The following is a 20,651-nucleotide window of genomic DNA, read 5'->3' as shown; positions in this document are numbered from 1 at the left end:
GGCATTGAACATTAGAATTTTAATGATGGCTTTACAAAATTTTCTGTTTCAGACACGATCTTGACCTTCAAATTTGTTCATTTCTTGGAAAAATCACCATGTTTGTGTGCAAGTTGCGTCGATCTGTCTAAGGCCTTTGATACCATAAGTCATTCTTTTATTTTAAATAAGCTCCCAAGTAATTGAATAACTGAAGGAGAGCCGAACTGGTTTATGGATAACCTCTTTTTACAAAAGCAGTCTGCCAAAATAAATGAAACAATTTCAAAAGCTTACTCAGTCTTTATAGGAGTTCCTCAAGGCTCAATATTGGGTCCACTACCATTCCTCCTTTATATGAACGATAAGGGGGGATGCTTAAAACATTCTTCGATCATCACTTCTGCAGATGAGACTGTTCTTTTCATATCATGTTACTGTGTAAATAATATCGAAGGATTGTTGTGCCAGGAGTATACTGATGGCTAAATATAGGCATTAACAGAGTATACTGATGGCTAAATAAGAATGAATTGATTTTGAAATGAAAGAAGGTCAAAACGGAATAAATGTTGTTTGAAACTGGAAAGAGGTTGAGTTTGCTTGGTGGGAAGCAGCTTGAAATTCATGTAGATGAAAAGCTCTTCGACTCAACAACAAGTTATAAATATATTGGGGTGCATTTAGACTCTACTTTGACACTTGCCACACACTTTGATAAATCCTCTAAAAAGCTTCAGGCAGAGTGAACATGATGAAAAAATAAGAAATTGTCTGACATCAGATGAAGCTGAAGCATTATAAAGAACAATGGTTTTAGCAATTTTTAGATATTGGTGTAGTCTGTCACCTGATTCTAGACAAAAAAAGATCAAAAGCATCGAGAATGGAGGAAAGAACGTATCAACAATTTGAAAGAATGTGGGAATAAGAACTCCATCAGTATCAAGCCTAATTAAAAAGAGAGCATGTACTCTAGTATTCGATTGTCTAAACAATAACTATTTTATACTTTCAACGAGTACGCAACAACGAACAATCAGAATTCAGTGAAGTTACCGAAAGTTAAGCTCAAGAGCGCGCAAAAAAGTTTATATTATCTTGCTGCAAAGACATATGATGCACTTGCAACTGTTTTTAGAATTGCATTAAATAAAAATTGTAAATATAGGCATATACTATTAATCAGTTTTAATGATATTTGTAACCCAATTTTTATTGTTCCTTTGATGATTTTATTGTTTTGTAATATTTTCTAGAAATGCATCAGATGAACATTGTAAATTGGCATATACTTTTAACTGATTTCAATGATTTTTGTACCTTTATTTTTATTGTTTTTGATGATTTTATTGTTTTGTAAGATTTTACATTTCATTTAACTTTTGGAAGAGGACTCCATTGATAACAGTACAATTTTGCACTGATCAATTATGCTGTATAAAAATTCAATCTACTATTATTATTTTATTTTATGATTGCACAGTTTTCGTCGAAAATACTGGATTTCATATAGTCAAACTGTCAAGCCTTGACAAAGGGCCTCAGACAGAAAGTACTTTTCTGAGGATATGTGTTTTTCGAAAGATGGCAGTTTTTTGGAGTACTGGCATGTATGTCTGGATTTCCAACAGTTCCAGAAAGAGTGAGAAATTTTTCGGTATTGATGCTAGTGCTCCAGTAACAATGGGTACAACTTTTACTTCTGCTTCTGAGCACCCCTATGTTATTGATATTTCTACTTTTAGTTTGTCATATTTTGTTATTTGTTTAACTATTTTATCTGCGATGTTTTTATCTGCAGGTATGGCAACATCTATTATAAGACCTTCTCTGTTTTCAACATCATGTAGACTTTATTCAATTATTTTTCTGGTACATCATTGCACCACTCATCTTAAGTGTTATATCCCAACTTTCTACATAGCCACCAGTGCAAATTGAGACATACTTTATTGTGCCTTTCCTTGTATTTTATTTTGCACCAACATTTCACAACCTGCAACAATGTGATCAACATTTTCCACTCGCTATTTGCACAAGCAGCATTTATTTGTTGCTGTCTACTAATACAAATATGCGGATATGCAAATGAGTCCCCAACAAAAGATTCACACCGCACGGCGGCTCAACCCCTTTATCTCCCTGAAGGGCAGAGCAGATTTTCCCCAGCAAGGTCTCAAATCGAAGCTAGATGATTGATTTGCTATCGTAAAGGTATAACGTTTTTTTTGCTGCCTTGTTTCTTGAGATATTTGGCGTTTTCTGAGGCATCGTCTCAATCACCATTAGTGCTCTCCGTGGTCTTTGTCCTGTGTTTCTAAAGGTTCTTTCTCTCTCTTTTCTCTTGCCCTCTGCAAAAGATTTCAAAACTTCTTCCTCCAGCAACCCTTCAATTTGAACCGAGGCTTTTCAAATTCGTTTTGCTTTCCACAAAGGATTCATTGGATTTTTAGTAGTGAGAGGAGAGGATAGCTAATAAATCTACGTGCACTGCTGCTTGGCATTCCTTTTCGAACGCGAAGCGGTCCGAAACAGTTGTGGTCTGTGCTACAGCTTGAGGCTTCAGTTAGTAGTGGCTGCTCTCGATCTCAGGTGAGTCTCCTTGGCTTTTTTTATCAACTTTGAACCCCGTTTCTTATTTCGTTTGCAAGAGCCATGTAATTCGTGCTTTTGACAATCTTCCTTTCCATTTTAGTAGCTACGTACGTATGGTACACATGCTGCTGCCCGTATTTTTTTGGTTCTGCGATGGCTGCTGGCTGTTCCCCTTCTTCACTGGCATCAGAATCGATGGCATGCGAATACAGGTAAGGGTTGTTGTTCTTATTTGTTTTAGATATTCCTTATTTCAAATGATTTTGTGCTCATTTCGGTGAAACACTAAAAACCGCCCGCTAGACCCCCGCCGCGAACGAAAATTTTTTACCTGTTCTTGTGCTTTTGGGATAAAAGGAAACTAGATCGGTTTTATTGCAATCAACTGCTGTTTATTCTTGATGCAAGAAAATTTGATTTTTGTAGGAAGCCCGTTGTAATGCGAATTATGTAAAGCCAGCCCCCAACTTGTTATGCCTAACGAGAATCCTTTGCAGCAACTTTCCCTAACCGCCTTCTTTTTTTGTAGATGAACGATGGGATTTGCTGACTTTTTGGTACAACAAGTCAGTAATTTTTTGATTAAAACTCATACACTCCGATTCTTGCCGTGCGACAACATTTCTTTTCATACTTTGTATCCCGAATGTTGCAGCATGGCAACAAATTTATTTGCGCTCCGTTTCCCGACTGTTGCTGTTAGGGAGTATAGTTATTGCATTACATCTACCCCCGGTATTCGTCTTAAGAACATTACGTAATATCCACCTTTGTATATAATTCTGTTTTGTTGTGTTTTGGTTATTCTGTGATAGATCTCATACAAGTAACCACTAGAAGTATTCTCTTATTGAGTTTCGACTCTGGCTACATTTCTATCACAGAACCTATCTCAGCTATAATCAAAATGGAAAACAAAATAAAAAGTTTCAACGGCCAAGGGAATCTTACGGAATTTGTGACTAAGGTAGAATTACATTCAGCCCTGAAAGGATTTACAGGAGAGAAAAAAGCTCAGAATTTGGCAAGCAGATTAGAGGGGCCTGCCTTCGATGTTTACCTTCGTTTATCTGCAGAAGAACGAAAAGATTTCGATCAAATAAAGGGGGAGCTTCTCAAAGAATTTGAGAAAGGCCAATTAAATCGTGAAGAAGCAATCTTTGAACTGTCTAATAGAAATCGTCTACAAGGTGAGTCTGCTCTAACATACTCCTACAAAATAATGGAATTGATTAAACTGGCATACCCAGGCTTTGACGACTCAGCTCGCGCAATTCTAGCTAAGGATTATTTTGTTCGTGGACTTCACCCTGACATGCGTTCTGCCTTGAAGGCCATGGAAAAATTCCAATCATGTGATGTTAAAGCCCTAGCAGCGGAAACCGTACGCTTAGAATTAGCTGGTGTTAAGTCAAACATGACAATTGCAAAATGCCATTCAGCTAATGCAATTAGTATTGACAGTGGCGATGAACAAATACATCCCACGGTTATTGATAAAATAGCTGATAAAGTTGTTGAAAAATTGAATGCGATGACAACGGATGATCAATCCGGGGGTAACAATTCATCAGCGAGTGGCGTAAATTACACATCCAATCAACCATTTCATAGGGGCCGCGGGACCCCTTTTGGTCGCCGTTTTCAAAACCGTAATCGGGGTCAGGGCCGTGGTTCACGATTCACTGGAAACTTTCGTGGTAACAACACCCCCTCACAACAGAACAAATGCAGGTCATGCAAAAGTGTTGATCATTTTGTTGCAAGTTGTCCAACTCGATTTTGTCAGGCCTGCGGCCAACAAGGCCATGACAGCTGGAACCCATCCTGCCCAAACTATCAGTGACTAACCGCCAGTGCCGATATTTTTCAATCAGAAGACCCATGTTTAGTCGTTATTGCTGCAAAGATACAAACTGTAAACACTCATGTTATGTTAGATACGGGCTCTGGCACATCAATTATTGACTTAGGAACTCTCAAGAAAATCGGTTTGGACAGTGAAATAGATAATAGTTCGCTGAAAACTCTGATTAATGCTTCGGGTGAAAAAATGAAAATATTGGGTGCTGTCACTCTCAACGTCCAAATTTCTAACCTGCCACCCCGCAAACATGTTTTTCAAGTTCTAGACTCAATTAATTACACAAATATCCTACTTGGCAGGGACTTCATGCGTCTCTTTGGCTCAGTCAAATTTGATTTTGCTCAAAACAAAATACAACTAGGACCTACATCTATCTCTTGCTTATCAACTCAGAACGCCAGTGTCCGGTTATGTGAGGACACCACTATCCCTGCTCGTTCAGAAAAGGTTCTCTCCGTGGAGTCTACCACCGATAACTTTATGTTGACTGGAGATTTTGAACCAAATCGACTGCCAAAGTCACGTGGCTTATATATTACTAGATCTCGCGTTGTACCCAACATTGATGGCATATTTTGTATTACTGCATTGAATGTCTCATCGTGTGATGTGGTTCTTAAATCTCAAACTACGATGGGTACCTTACAACCAGCCGGAGAGACTATTTCCTCAGCCAACATAGAAAGCAGGGCCTCCAGTTTTAAAATTGATGATGTTGACATAAACTCAAAACTGTCTGCCCAGGAAAAGTCACAACTTGAACAATTGCTAATGGATTACCAAGATGTTTTTGCTGCTAACACAAAAAAGCCTCAACAAACACCACTCGTTAAACATCGAATTATTACTAATGATGCTTTACCCGTCAACCGCAAACAACATAGAGTTCCGGTTGCTTGGCAAGATGATTTGAAGCAACAAGTTTCCGAAATGCTGTCCAATGGAATTATTCGTCCGTCAGCCTCGCCATGGAATGCTCCGGTGTTGTTAGTGAAGAAGAAAGATAACAGTATTCGGTTCGTATGCGATTTTCGTGGCGTAAACGATGTTACAAAAAGGGACACTTACCCCTTACCTCACATCAAGGACGTCATCGACAAAATGGCAGGAGCCCGATATTGGTCTACATTAGATGCAGCATCTGCTTATTGGTCTATTCCGTTAGTGGAAAGCGACAAAGAAAAAACTGCGTTTTCTTCACCAAACGGTAAATTCGAGTTCAACGTGATGCCATTTGGACTCTCCAATGCAGGGGCATCATACCAGCGCATGATGGATATGTGCCTCGCTGGCCTTCCATCGGACAGGACTTTAGCGTATATGGATGACATAGTAGTATTTAATTCCACGTTTGAACAACATATTCAGGATTTAGCTACAGTGTTTGATCGTCTGCGATCTGCCAAGGTTTCTCTCAAAGCATCAAAATGTGTTTTTGCTTCGGAAAAAGTAAATTTTCTTGGTTATGAACTTTCATTTGAAGGCATCCAGCCTCAGCAGCGCCTGACTGAGGCCATCAGCAATTTTCCTCCACCAACCACGAGGAAGGAATTGAAGTCATTTTTGGGTTTAGCTGGGTTCTACCGAGCTTTTATTCGCAATTTTGCAACAATTACGCAGCCACTCAATCGTCTCACAAGTGATAATGTTCAATTTGCGTGGTCAGAGTCTTGTGAGTCCGCTTTTTGTGAAATAAAACGTCGATTAACTTCACAGCCAATTTTAGCTTTTCCGAAACTTAATGAAACTTTTATCATCGAAGTTGACGCCAGCGATTTTGCAGCCGGTGGTGTTTTGTCCCAAAAGGGATCCGATGGACTTTTACATTCGATAGCCTATTTTTCCACTGCTTTTAACAGTTCTCAGCGAAACTGGGCCACCATAACAAAAGAAGCATTTGCTCTGATACTGGCCATTCGTCACTGGCATGTGTACTTATCTGGTACCCCATTCGTTTTAAATTCCGACCACAACCCTTTGGTTCATCTTCGCCAGCAAAAGGATCCACGTGGGAAGTTTGCTCGCTGGATTGCAGAGCTAGAAGAGTATGATTACACCGTCCAGTATATCCGCGGTAAAACTAATATCAAAGCTGACCTACTCTCACGCAACAAAAATGCCTCTTCTACACAACCGAATTCACTATTCGATGACAAAATTTATGCAGCCTTCTTCAGCGATATTTCTTTTAAAGAACAATTATTGGAAGAACAACAATCAGATCCAGTCATTAATAGTGTCAAACATGCTGTAGAAAATAAAACACGGATTTTACAAGGTCGCTTCAAGAGAATCCAAAATCAACTCCGAATAGAGAACGGAGTTTTAACAAAATCAGGTCGTCCAGTTATTCCAGCATCGCTACGCAAATGCGTTATTGCTGAAGTTCATAACACGGCACATTTTGGTACTGATAAATGTTATGCAATTTTGAAAGATCGTTTTTTCTGGCCAAGTATGTATGGCTACGTAAAGAATTTCATTTCTCTTTGTGTACATTGTCAGCAAACTAAATGCAACACTGCCCCTCCTAAAGCACCTCTAGTCGACATGGTCACCCCTGATGCCCCAATGCAATTCATCTGCATCGATATTGCATATATGCCGAAAGATAACAAAGGTTTCGAATATTTTCTGCTCATAGGTGACATTTTCTCTAAATATATTGAAGCAGTTCCGTTAAAAGATCAAACGACATCCTCGATTATTGCAGCACTCTTGTCTAAATGGATCTACATTCATGGTATACCATTATATATCCTCAGTGACCAAGGATCTAATATAGATAGCCAAGCATTACACGAGCTTTGCAATATATTTGGCATCGAGAAACGACGTTCATCCGCCTACCACTCTCAGGGAAATGGTTTCGCAGAGAGAAATATTCGTAGCGTCAAGGACATGCTTCGCTCTGCCCTCTTACATCGTTCGTTGAACCAATCCAAGTGGTCTACAATATTGCCTGAATTAATTTTTGCCCTAAATACGAGTGTCAGTAAGGCCATAAATCATGTACCTTTTGATATTGTGTTTGGCAGATCTGCACGCCTCCCTATCGATGTTCTATTCGCTACTGCTGACCATACTCCGATGGATTCTAACACTCCTACCGAGTATGCAAACGATCGCAATCAAACAATAAAGACGGCCTATGATGTTGTAATCGACAATCTCCAATTAAGTAGATCAAATATGCAAAAACAATATAACAAGAATATTCGTTTTAATGACTTTCCCCAAGGTGCAAAGGTATGGCTTAAAGTAAAGTATTATAAGACCGGCGAGAATCGTAAACTAGCTCCCCGTCGCCGGGGTCCATGGACAGTCCTTCAAAAGTTGCCTAACGGAGTAAACTTTAAGATTGAAAACGACCAGACTAAAGAAACGAAAACCGTTCATCATGATCGCTTAACACCAGTTGCCATGGACAAAAACACAGATCGTCCAGTTCAAGACGTGATGTTTCATGATCGTTCCTTTCGTCAAGATGATATTCTGGATCGTTTCGCATCAAAGACAAATGACTCTGAATCTGATGAAGAAAGGGTGTATACCAGTTCTGACGAAGACTACACTACCGATACGGACAATGAGGAATTCCATGATGACAATGAACGACCCTACAGACGATATAATTTGCGGGAAAGAAGAGCACGTCATTTTCCCGAGAACATTCCATGGACAGCTATTCAGTTATAGGAAGGGGGAAATGTTAGGGAGTATAGTTATTGCATTACATCTACCCCCGGTATTCGTCTTAAGAACATTACGTAATATCCACCTTTGTATATAATTCTGTTTTGTTGTGTTTTGGTTATTCTGTGATAGATCTCATACAAGTAACCACTAGAAGTATTCTCTTATTGAGTTTCGACTCTGGCTACATTGCCATGCAGCAACATGAGCTCTGATTGGCTAAAAGCAGTCATTTTTCTCCCAAGAATTTTTCTCTCTAAAAGCAGTCTGGTTATTCAGACAATACCATGTTGTAGTTTGAACAATGTAGATTCAAATGGTGGTAAATGATTGGGTAGGTCACGGTCAGAAATCTGGAGAAAACAAAAGTTGAAAGTTCAGAGGTTTAGTTTGTTTAACTTTCGATGCAAAATGGCTGCATGCAATTATTTTGATTCAAGTAGCGACAAAGAAAGTGAATTTTTTGGGTTTTTGTCGGAAGAAATAAATTTGGAAAATTTAAGGAGAACATAAAGGAAAGTGACCTTTCTATCAACGAGTTTTTCAGCTTCGGGGAAGCCAAGAATTGTCTGACGATGACGATGTAGCCGAAGGATGGACATAAAAGCTTTGCGATGTTTACATCCCAGAATTTGTATGAACAGAGGATGTCGGAGCAACATTCACTCTTGCTGGTGAAGCCAAAGAAATAAACTTTTTTGAGAAAATTTTCCCTGAAGAGATTTACTGCATTTTGGCAGAGCAAAAAAATTTGTATGCCTTACAGTTGCAGGTGGAGCAACACAAGGTAGACGAGCGCTGGTCCCCAACAACACCTGATGAAATGCACTGCTTTGTTGGCCTAAGAATTTTCATGTCATTGGTTGACCTGCCAGAAATCAAAATGTACTGGAGTCAGGACAAATTTTATGGTGATTTTGCCATTGCTGAGATCATGACGAGGGATAGATTCGAAAAACTATCCCAGTATATCCATGTACAAGATCGCACTGGCTATAATCGGCAAGATCCGAACAGAGACAAGCTCCACTTGATTAGGCCACTTTTGGAAGTTGTCAACAAACAGTGTTTGGGGAATTACAGTCCTAACAGAGAAAATGCTGTAGACGAAGCGATGATAAAGTTTTGTGGCACATTGTCATTTAGGCAGTACTTGCCAGCCAAGCCAACTTAATATGGTACCAAGGTTTGGGAGCGGGCAGACAGCAAGAACGGGTATGTTTGTGAGTTTGAAGTTTACGTTGGGAAGCCAGGAGGAAATCATGGCCGAGAGAAAGAACTTGGAAGAAAGGTTGTCGAAGGTTTGACAACAAACATTTGTGGCAGATACCACCATCTTTACTTCGATAACTATTTCAATTGTGTCGCCCTTCATGAAAACCTCCTAAAAAATGGGATTTATGGATGCGGCACTGTCAAAAGTAATGCCAAGTCACTGTTGAAAGAGATGCGTTTAATAAGAGGGAAGAAGTTGGGCCTAAAGTGTCAACCAGGCGAATCGAAAACATTGCAAAAGAATGGCATAACTGCGAAAGTATGGCAGGAAAAAAAGGGGAGAAAGCCTCTCAGGCTGCTTCCTTCTAACCGTAATCCGAATTTGGCAGAAACATCCGTTAAAAGAATGCAAAAGGATGGGAGTTACAAGAAAATCTCATGCCCACCACCTGTTCGGAGCTACAACGAAAACATGGCTGTAGTGGATAGAGCAGACCAAATGTGGACGGCTTATTGCTGTGCCAGAAAATCTTGGCGTTGGTGGACCTATATCCTTTGGTTTTTGGTGGACCTATCTATTTCCAATGCCTTCGTATTGATGAAGGATTCGCCGAACCATAAGCGGTTTGCACGGAGAGGGAAAGAGAAGACCATGACACTCCTCGAATTCAGGAAAAAATTAGCCATGCAGCTCCTTGGCAGCAACAGAAGTGGTCGAAAACGCGGTAGACAAGTCAATTCAGACTTGGGGGCTGAAAAGCATCTGCCTAAAAAGGTTGAAAAGCGAGGCAGATGCAAAAACTGCACAAAAAACAAGAAGGATGGGTACTCCTGCTTCGTATGCACAGGCTGCAGCAACATGGAGGAAGGGAAATACACGTTCCTTTGCGTTCTTAATAATGACTGTTTTCATGACTTTCATGTAGTTTAATGTGTGTGTAAGTTGTTTTCTATGTGCTCGTTATTTCTTATTAATCTGCTAATTATTGAAATATGCTTTTTCTTTGTATCGTTCCATATATTTATGTTAAGAAAACTGCGTTTGATTTTTTTTCTGCTCGTCTTTCTTGGTCTCAGACTTTGACTGGAAATCGCAGCAAATTGTTAGGGCTTATGTTAATCAAAGCTGAATAACCTAAAAGAGCATCCTCTAACCTAAAACTTTTCTATAATTCTTTTTTTTTAATTTTGAGCAGAATCCGAGCTATAAGTCATTTTGAAACAACAGGTAAAATATTTAGAGGCAGAAGCCATTTCACCGGAATGCGAGACTGAATTTTGAACAATAGACACTGGTAATCAAAGCGAACTAATTGAATAATGCTCGCAGAGCGTATGAGTTAGAAGATTTTCCCACAGAGACAAATAGGATTTGCCTGTCTATCAAGTTAAAATTATTTATAGATTTGAGAGCATTTTCGCAATTGTAGGTGAATCATTCTAGAAATCATTTCAAATGACTTTTTGCTTATTTGGGTGAAATTATACTAAAAACCGGTTGCTAAAAGGAGTCGCTAGACCCGTCACAAACATGTTTCTCTTAAATTTTTACCTCTTTGTAGTTTTGTCCTTAAAGGAAAATGGATTTGCCGTATTGTTTGCTTAACAAGAACAATTTCAAACGATTTTATGCTTAATTTGATGAAATTACACTAAAAACCTGTCGTTAAAAGGGTGGCTAAGCTCTCAGGTCGAACGTTTTTTCTGAAATTTTTACAAAGCATTATGACCATCGATTTCATTAACCATGGAATAATATCTTCATTATTTTTTTGTTCTTCATCTAGACCAAAGAGTGTTTCAAGCAATAATTATGACACAGACGTGATTCTCGGACCTTCGAAAGGAAATTTATGACATTGATGCTTGCGTTTAATCGAACAAAGAAACAAGAAACAACCATGATTGTGGAGAAAATGACTAAATTTATGAAGATTTAAGAACCCTTTCTGATGCACGAAACTTTTGCTGTTTTCTATCTTTCAATTTCTTAAGTGCTTTGTTGCTGCAGTGTTTTCAAAGCTAATTGTGACGAAGATATGATACCAGGCCCTCAAATGAAAAAAGTTTGTAATTATTTTAATTCTTTGGAGTTTAGATCAGAAATCATTAAAGATTTTTATGAATCAACATACTTTTTTAGGAATTTTTTTTCTTAAGAAATTTTCAGATGATATTTATCTAAACGAGCACCATGAAAATAACGGCTAACAGGAATATTGTGTTGGAAAATTTTAATATTTGATTCAGAATAAACAGGGAGCTTTGAGGGTGGCCCGCAATTATGTCTTAAAACAGCATCACAAGTGAACAAAGATTGAACGAAGTGCATTAAAATGAACATTACAGCTCTAAGAATGACATTAGAAAATATTTAAAAAAGCCCCTTAAGTCGACAAGGGCTACGAGTGTACAACTAAAAAATTTTTAAATTTGTTGAAGAACCTTAAAATTTGATTCTGACTAAATAGGAGAACTTTTAGGAATGAAATTGTGTCAACGAGGATTAATAATTGGTGGGGGCTGGCAGAAGCATGTTGTTGTCAAGCTTTAAAGTAGAATTCAGAATAATTAGCAGAGCTTTTAGATAAGCCTGCAAAGTATTTCAACGATTCATCAATAGATAAACAAAGATGGAAACTTAAAAACATTGCAATTAGAATAAACAGGAGAAATTAAGAGGGTAACACGTGAAAGTAGTTAAACGAGGACCACAAATGGATCGGGGCTTCCAAAATGTTTTTAGGCAACTTTCAACCCTGCCTCTACATGACAAATGTAATGTATCAAATTGAAAATATGCACCTTACAATTAACAGAAGACTAGCTCCCCTATGAAGCCCGCTACGCGGGCTTGCCAGTGGCCCTATGGTTGAATATTAAGATAAGCCTTGAAAAGACAAGAGTGGCCCTACGGTTGAATATTAAGATTAGCCTTGGAAATACAAGAGTGCCATAAACCTCGATTCCAAAATGAGGAGAGGTCACGTGATAAAAAATTGCTTGCACTCCTGTGCGAATTAAATTCGCACTTTTGTGACTATCGCTAGTGCGAATCACAAAAGTCTTGTGCAGCTACCAACAGACTCTTGTCTCTCTTTTTAAATCTCCACTTCGTAGCCACTCCCATGATGATTCACCATTCTTAACATCTTTTGTATCCTTATGAAACTGCCCATGTAACTGCATTGCTTCAATTGTTTCTTTTCTCTCATGAGTAACCCTATCTTGGTGTTGATCCTTCTCCTCGAACTCAGCATCAGCAACTGCAGCATGCTTAAAGGCCCTATTACACTATCACATCCAGGTACAATTTGCTTAACATTTTTTCTGTGATCACGAAAAACGAGAGAAAGTGATAGTGTAAGTCACCACTCCAAGTGTTTGTATTTGCTTGTTGAGTGGAAATTTAATCCATCTTGAGGAATTTTAATCCATCTTGAGGGAAATACTTTTGATCGCTATTCAAAAAGATTTCCATCATCTTCAAGTTTTTCAAAGAAGCCGACAATTAACATAAAATATTGCTCACGAGACGAACATTTTGGCGCGCAAGTTTGTTTTGAGTAGGAGTTGAAAAATAGAGGATTTCGAAGACGATTACCAAGAAAGAAGAAGGAAGGCTGCAGCAGCATTGATAATTTATTCTTTGGCCAAAAAGAAGCCTAAAAGAAAACGGAGAAGTTGCTGGGTAAAGCCTTGGCTGTGGCCAGTGGAAAAGGTATCTATGGAAGTTTGATAAATGTGCTGAGATTAAACGACAGGTAGGACTACAGAAGATTCATGCGCATGAACACGAAAACTTTTGAGATAGGTATTCTTTATATATAATGGATTTGGTAAAGCTGCTATAACCAAAAATATCCTATTCCCTTCAATATTGTTGATGAAGTAATTCTAAACATGTATTGGGCCTAAAATGTGAAAGGTAAGCCAGAGCCGTGGCTACAGTGGGGGTGTAGGGGTCTGATATCCCTCAGGAAAGAAATTATGTTTTGATAACAAGGAATTTTTGGACACTTAGAGGTGTTTTGTCGGCAAAATTTGCTACCTCTACGGCATTTAAAGCATCGACCGCCCAGTTTTTTGAAAAATTTGGCCTGACACCCCTCCCCCTCACAGGGCAGCTAGTGACGGCCCTGAGGTAAAATAACATTTCAAGGAACTGATTTTTTTATTATTTATTGCATCAGGAACTGCTCTCCAAAGTTAAACATGACATTGAAGGACAAACAACCCATTTAAGAACGCCAATTAGTAAAGAAGAGGAACTGGCAGAAACCCTACGATTTCTTGGAACTGGAGTGAGCTTTGAGAGTCTCCAATATCAATTCCAAATACACCAGACTACCATCACAAAATTCGTTCCTCTTGTATTTGACGCAATATACAACAACCTGAAAGAAGAGTACTTCCAATTTCCAAGATTGGAGGCTGAATGGATCAAGCTAGCTCAAGGTGCAGAGGAAAAATGGCAATTTCCAAATGCATTTGGTGCTGCAGATGGTAAGCACATCTCCATATATCACCCTGTGAACTCTGGGGCAAACTTTTGTAACCACAAGGGCTTCTACAGCATTGTGTTACTTGTCCTTGTTGATTTTGATTACAATTTTATATTTGCTGATGTTGGATGTCAAGGGAGGATCAGTGATGGCGGTGTTTATCTGTGATTACAATTGGTGATTACAATTCTATTTCACCATCAGCCTACGTCATTACAGAGTTGTACGAGAGACAGTACCGCGCATGCGCAAACCAGTTGTATCGTTCACGTTGCAAACCGGTCTCGGGTTGAAATATTTTTCAAAATTTTTTGATAAAAATCCACGTTCATCGACGACAAATTTCAAAATTTGGAAGTCAAATCTACCCAGAGATAAGTATTTGTATTTCATAATAAAGTTTTTGTTCGTTTTTTCGTTGTTTGTCCTCATGGACACTGATGATATTTCTGTGTTGGGTCTGGGTGAAGAAACCATGATCATCCTCCTTCATTATCTACTAATGCGGCTCCCATAAATGATAATCATGCACTAATAAATATTCTTTCGGCTATGCAATAAAGCATGCTTGAAACAAACAAATTATTACACGAGTTTAAAGATGAAAAATCCTCTCATCATGCATCTTCCTCCAGTGCAACCACCACGCCAGCTTCACAGGAAGCACTAACGCCAGTCTCACAGGGGACAATTACACCAGCTTCACAGGAAGCACCAACACCACCTTCACAGGAAGGGCCCCCCAAAAGTAGTGAGGATGATGCCATGAGTATTTTTGGAGGGGATGATTTCCAGCCATCTGATGGTGATGAGGACAATGACCACTTTCTTGAAACCATTGATTTGTCTCTCCGTCCCAATGAGGGCTATGGACCACCCATATCAGAGAAAATAGCAAAAATTGTGAATGAAAAATTCACTGCTGACCTGGGAAATGATAAAAGGAAAGAGATCCTTGAGAAATATAAAATCCCAGAAAATTGTGACCAATCATCTGTTCCAAAGGTCAATGAGCCTATTTGGAACAGGGTTAAGGGTTTTTACAGGCAACGAGATTTACGTATTGCTGTGTTGCAAGATACCATTGTTAGAGTATCTGGAGCTCTGTCTCAGACAATTGATGAGCTATTAAAGGCCAGAGAAGCTAAAACAAACCCTGATAGTAGGGTTATTGCAACAAGACTTTTTGACTCTATTGTCTTGCTGGGTAGTGTGAATACAGAACTCTCATACAAAAGGAGAGATGCCCTCAGACCACTCTTAAGTATCGAGCTAAAATCAACTTGTCATCGCTCAAACAAACCCAAAAAGCTTCTTTTTGGTGATGATTTGCCAAAAGCAATCACAGACTCAAAGTTAGAAAGTAAAATGATGGCCAATGATGTACAGACAAGGCCAAGGTACTCTCCATATCCAACTTATCCCCACCATCAGAGAAATCATTTTTTATCCAACAGGGGGAGGGTAAGTTACTCTCCCCAACCCAATTATTCCAGTCAGCAACCCCAAAACCAGTTTCAAATGCGACCTCAACAGAACAGACGAGGCAGGAGCAGAGGCAGGGATTTTCGTCAATAACTTCTCAGGTAAGAAAATCTCCCTTCAACATTAATAGGCTTGTTATACCCTATCTTGAAGCCAAAATTAAAACTTTTGTAGGTGGTCAGATAAGTAACTGCTTACCACACTGGGAAGCCCTAACATCAGATGAATCTATCCTACAAACTGCGCAAGGAGATAAAATTGAATTCACTGAACACCCTCCTGAGAATTCTTGCATTCCAAAAATTCAATCTCTAAAGAGCATGTTGAGTTGATTAAATCAGAACTCAGCATTCTAATTGAAAAAAGAGTAATTGTGACATGTACCCATGAAACAGGAGAATTTATCTCCCCCATCTTCTCTGTGCCAAAAAAGGATAATAAAGTTCGACTTATTCTTTAACAAGGTGCATACTAAATACATCTCTCCAACAGCACTAAGCTGTATTTTCAAGTTCTTCTTAAAGTCTAAAAACTTAAAATAGTTTATTATGTCCCCAAACAACCATTCCACGCTGACTCTGACTGCACTCATCCGTTGATTCCACAGCTGCTGCCTTTCTCTCAGATCTGCATTTCTGAATGGGGCTTGAAGATGTGGCCTAAGGGGGTATGCAGGGTCTCCATAAATGCACATAATATCACCATTTGGAGAAACAGAATGCTGCTCGAGTAATTGCAAAAGGCCAGATTCTCGTAGCATTCCACTATCGTGCCTTCTTCCTTCAAATGGACCATGTAGAAAAGCAACAAGACCGTCTGGAGTAGCGACAGATTAGAATTTTATTGCATGGATTCTTTTATGTCCATTATAAAGGACTCTCTGGTTAATGCCAGGTCTGGAGATTGGTCTGACAGTTCCATCAATGAATCCCCAGCAGTTTCTTAAAGGTGCTCCTTTTTCGTGCACTGCATCTGCGTATCTTTGAAGATTCACTGGCGATAGTGTTTCTCTCTCGAAAGAATTCAATAAAAAACCCCACTGCTCATAAAACATTCGCATCAAAGTATTAAAAATCACGCAAATTTCAGGTACTGGCCTAGCAAATCTTGGGATCATGTCCATATATCTACATGGATAGGCAAAACGTTTCAATAATATGCAGATAGCTTCCGTAGTGTCGACTCTAATTCTGTTGTATGTTACTATCTCTTCTGGGAAATGAAAAATTTCTTGTAAATTAAAAATGTATCTTTTCTCAAATCTGAACTCGCCTTTACACTCGTCATTTGTCATTTCATCAAGGTCAAATTTTTCGTACTGCCAATATGGAATCTCCAGATTAGGCTTCGGCCTATTCTCAAATTCTAAAAGAGCCAGTTCTTCGTCATCGATTACATTTAAGTTATGAGCGATTGCCAGAGCGTCGTTAATATTGTTTTCAGCCATATTTTATTTAACTCTAGAAGGGGATTTTTCGAGGCTTTTAAAACATATCTCGTGTCGTAAACAAGGAAGTGTGTCATTCTCACGAAATCCTTCTATTGCGTCAGGTCGCCGCTCCCTACCGTTGTTTGTGCTTAATTTAGTTTTACCACAACCATAACGGAAACGATGACGGTAGGTTCTATCGTTATCGGTATCGTTATCGTCGCGTGTGCTTAAACTCTCTATTTATACCGCGGTAACAGGAATATTCTTCATTATAGTCTGTCTGATGATAGTATATATTCTATTTTATTATATCTATTGCTCTGTGCTTTTGCACATCGAGCACTGTCACTTCAGAATAGACAACGCAATCTGGAATATTAACGCTCCTGCAAAGTCGAGCACTTTTGTCGAACACTGAAACGCAAGAAATGGAACAGACAAGGTTCAACTATTCAATGAAAAATATACCGATACCGCCAAGAAACAGCTACATAAAGAAACTTATCGAGAAAACTGAAAGTGTCATCAAGCGTATGAGATGGAAAGCCTTCTTCCACGAAAAGCCAAAGGAAGACGACCAACAAACCGAGGACCAAAACAAAACATTCGGATTCAAGTCTAGAAAATGTCCACCACAAAACGAAGACCTAGATGCATTTGAGTCTGATTTACTCAACATGATCAAGCACATCCAATTCAGGAAAACACACGACCAATTTCGAGACCAGCTACGCGAAGACATCAAAAAGATCAACGCCTCAACGAAAGCCTTCATCCCCGCTGACAAAACAACCAACTACTACAAACTGGATAGTGAACTACATGACAAACTACTAACTAACAGCATAACCACAACCTACAAGAAAGCAAACGACAGCGCCATCCACACAATAAACAACGAAGCATGGAACATTGCCACTGAACTCAACATCCAAGACCGAACAGAATGTATGGCAGAACGACAAGCATTCATAACTCTAAAAGACCATAAAGAAAACTTCCAGAACAACCCCACCTGCAGACTAATCAACCCCGCAAAAAGTGAAATAGGCCGTATCAGCAAACAGATCCTTGACAGAATCAACACGACCATCAGAAACCAAACTACCCTAAACCAACGGAAAAACACTTCGTCTGTAATCAACTGGTTCAACAGCATACCAAACAAGCATCAACATACATTTGTTATCTTCGACATTGAAAACTTTTACCCCTCAATAACCGAAAAACTCCTTACAGACTCTATCTCCTTCGCCAAGAAATACTGCAAAATCACCGAAAAAGATACCAACATCATAATGCATGCCCGCAAATCACTCCTATTCAGCAAAGGAAATACATGGACGAAAAAAGACAGCCACATGTTCGATGTGACTATGGGGAGCTTCGACGGCGCGGAAATTTGTGAACTGGTTGGTCTTTTCATCCTCAATAAGCTGGGTGCAAAATACGGAAAAGGCAACATAGGTCGATACAGAGACGACGGACTTGCTATCTTTAAGAACACCCGTGGTCCACAAGCAGAGAGAAATCAGGAAGGACATTACAAAACTTTTCAAGACTCACGGCCTCAACATCACCATACAGACCAACCTAAAAATTGTGAACTACCTCGACGTAACACTAAACCTAACAAATCAATCGTATTGTCCATACAGAAAGCCCAACGACCAGCCACTATACATCAATACAAAGTCCAACCATCCCCCCAACATCATAAAGCACTTACCTGGAGCAATCAACCGTAGAATAACTGACATATCATGCAACGAAAGTGAATTCAACAAAGCCAAGCCCATCTACGAAAACGCCCTAAAAGCCAGTGGATACCCCGACACCCTAAAATACAAAGACCACACATCACCCACACGTAAAAGAAGAAACAGACAGCGCAACATAATCTGGTACAACCCACCATACAGCAAGAATGTACAAACTAACATCGGCAGAACTTTCCTCAAGCTCATACACATACACTTCCCCAAGAATCACAAATTCCATCAGATCTTCAACAAGAACAACGTTAAAGTCAGCTACAGCTGTATGGATAATATGCAAACTATCATCAACAAACACAACAAGAAAATTATCAACACCAATCACACCACTACCAACGAGAAAACATGCAACTGCCGAAAAAAAGACCAATGCCCACTAGACAGCAACTGCCTCTCTTCCAGCATCATCTACAACGCACATATCACCACAACCGAAGACACTGTCAGCAAAAACTACATTGGCCTAACAGAAGGAACCTTCAAACAACGATTTACACAACACAAACTCTCATTCCGCAACCGAAAATACGCCAACAGTACCGAACTATCAAAATACATCTGGGAACTTAAAGACAAAAACAAGGATTATGACATACAATGGACCATCATCACCTCAGCCAAACCATACAACAACATTACAAAAAGGTGTGACCTATGCTTAACAGAAAAACTATACATCATCAAAGCAAATAACAACACCCTTCTAAACAAACGATCCGAATTAATCTCCAAATGCCGACACGAAAACAAGTTTTATCTCATGAACAATAGAACTCCACCTAACTAATTAACCTGTATTAAATAAAATTTCTTTTGTCTAACTTTATCACACCTTTTGTATATTTATGCCGCGGTAACAGGAATATTCTTCATTATAGTCTGTCTGATGAGTGCGTAAGCACGAAACTCGGAGTAACGGAGAACATGTCTCATTTCTAGTATATATTCTATTTTATTATATGTATATATATATTTATTTTTATTAGCTTTTTCCATATATTTCTTTTCCATGCTCTTACATCCGTCTTCCTATTCCATTCGTCGAATTCCATATTCCTTTAACGTTTTTTAGTTCTATCATGGCTTTTCTATCTCACTTGATAACGGGCTATGCTCGAAACGTCGTTAATTATTTTGAATTTTCCTGGTACAATTTACTTACATTGATCGTAATTTCAAATTCATCATATTGTACCCCACGTATTTTAGTATATCTATGGAATCTTGAAAAGAATTAACTGTGCAAGGATGTTATCTCAATCTTGAAAATATTCATACAAAATCGTCACACTCGATCTATTATAATTGGGAAGTTGATGATGCTCTTGTGATTTTTACAATCAAAGCGAGGCTTAGTATTCTTCCCACCAACTTTACCCTACATCTGTGGAATAGAGATCACAATCAGGAATGCCCGTTCTGTCATAGACACACAGTGTCTGTAGCTTACATATTAAACGGTTGCAATGGGTTTAAGAATTTCTATTCACATCACCATGATCGAATTGTGAATAAGATTGCAGAATTCATAAAGGAAAATAGGCCAAGGGCAAGATTTTCATCCAACTTGTTAGCAGAAACCATATTTCCAGAATTTAGAGAAGAATTAAGCAGAGGATTAAGAACATAGTCATTCTCAATCGTATACAGAGGTAGTGCACAATAGTTGAAATGACTGTTTGTTATGATTCATAATTGGAAAATGCTCATCAGGAGAAAGTTAGAAGATGTAAGGAGCAATCTGATTGTCTAGTGAGAAATGGATTCTCAGTACAGCTGGTTGTTCATGGTTTTGGTTCGCTTGGGTGTGTAAAAAGTTTTGTATGGTAACGACTGAGAAATTTCTCCCAAAGTAAAAAAAATAAAAAGAATGTGATGAAATGGTGTTCAATATCGTGTATAATTGGAGGAAACTATATCTGGAGGAGCAGAGTTAAAAAGTTATTGGGACAATAGTTAGTTCTGCTATTTAGCGTGCGACATTCGTTTAGACATTCAAATAGACATTAAAATAGACATTCGGACTTTGATTGCTTCTTACAAAAAAACTATAAAATATATTAAAAAGATATTTCATAGAGAGAAACTTGGCTGGA

The 20,651-nt window shown here is 38.8% G+C and overlaps 2 protein-coding genes, 1 long non-coding RNA gene and 1 pseudogene across 3 annotated transcripts in view; 3 read left to right on the top strand and 1 right to left on the bottom strand.

Moving 5' to 3' along the window:
* Window positions 1–1,114: 1,114 nt before the first annotated feature.
* Window positions 1,115–12,399, top strand: LOC148958805 (uncharacterized). The gene is made up of 3 exons (XR_016144318.1): window positions 1,115–2,789; window positions 3,107–3,143; window positions 11,143–12,399. It is a non-coding gene; the product is annotated as an uncharacterized LOC148958805 (long non-coding RNA).
* A 10-nt stretch (window positions 12,400–12,409) lies between these two features.
* The window catches only part of LOC135695749 (uncharacterized), a 60,051-nt gene continuing 51,809 nt past the window's right edge, over window positions 12,410–20,651 (top strand). Inside the window, exon 1 of the transcript XR_016144311.1 lies at window positions 12,410–13,861. The gene's annotated coding sequence lies outside the window, so the exon portion shown is untranslated. The remainder of the gene's footprint in view (window positions 13,862–20,651) is intronic.
* On the top strand, window positions 13,859–15,438 carry LOC148958804 (uncharacterized). The gene has a single exon (XM_089111110.1). The coding sequence runs from the start codon at window positions 14,425–14,427 to the stop codon at window positions 15,436–15,438; it is 1,014 nt and encodes a 337-aa protein (XP_088967236.1). The 5' UTR covers window positions 13,859–14,424.
* On the bottom strand, window positions 15,698–17,023 carry LOC148958803 (uncharacterized; annotated as a pseudogene).

Source organism: Rhopilema esculentum, chromosome 11 (assembly GCF_057945365.1).
Source record: "Rhopilema esculentum isolate cy_ngs chromosome 11, ASM5794536v1, whole genome shotgun sequence".
Lineage (NCBI taxonomy): Eukaryota > Metazoa > Cnidaria > Scyphozoa > Rhizostomeae > Rhizostomatidae > Rhopilema > Rhopilema esculentum.
This window is presented reverse-complemented; position numbering and strand designations above follow the sequence as displayed.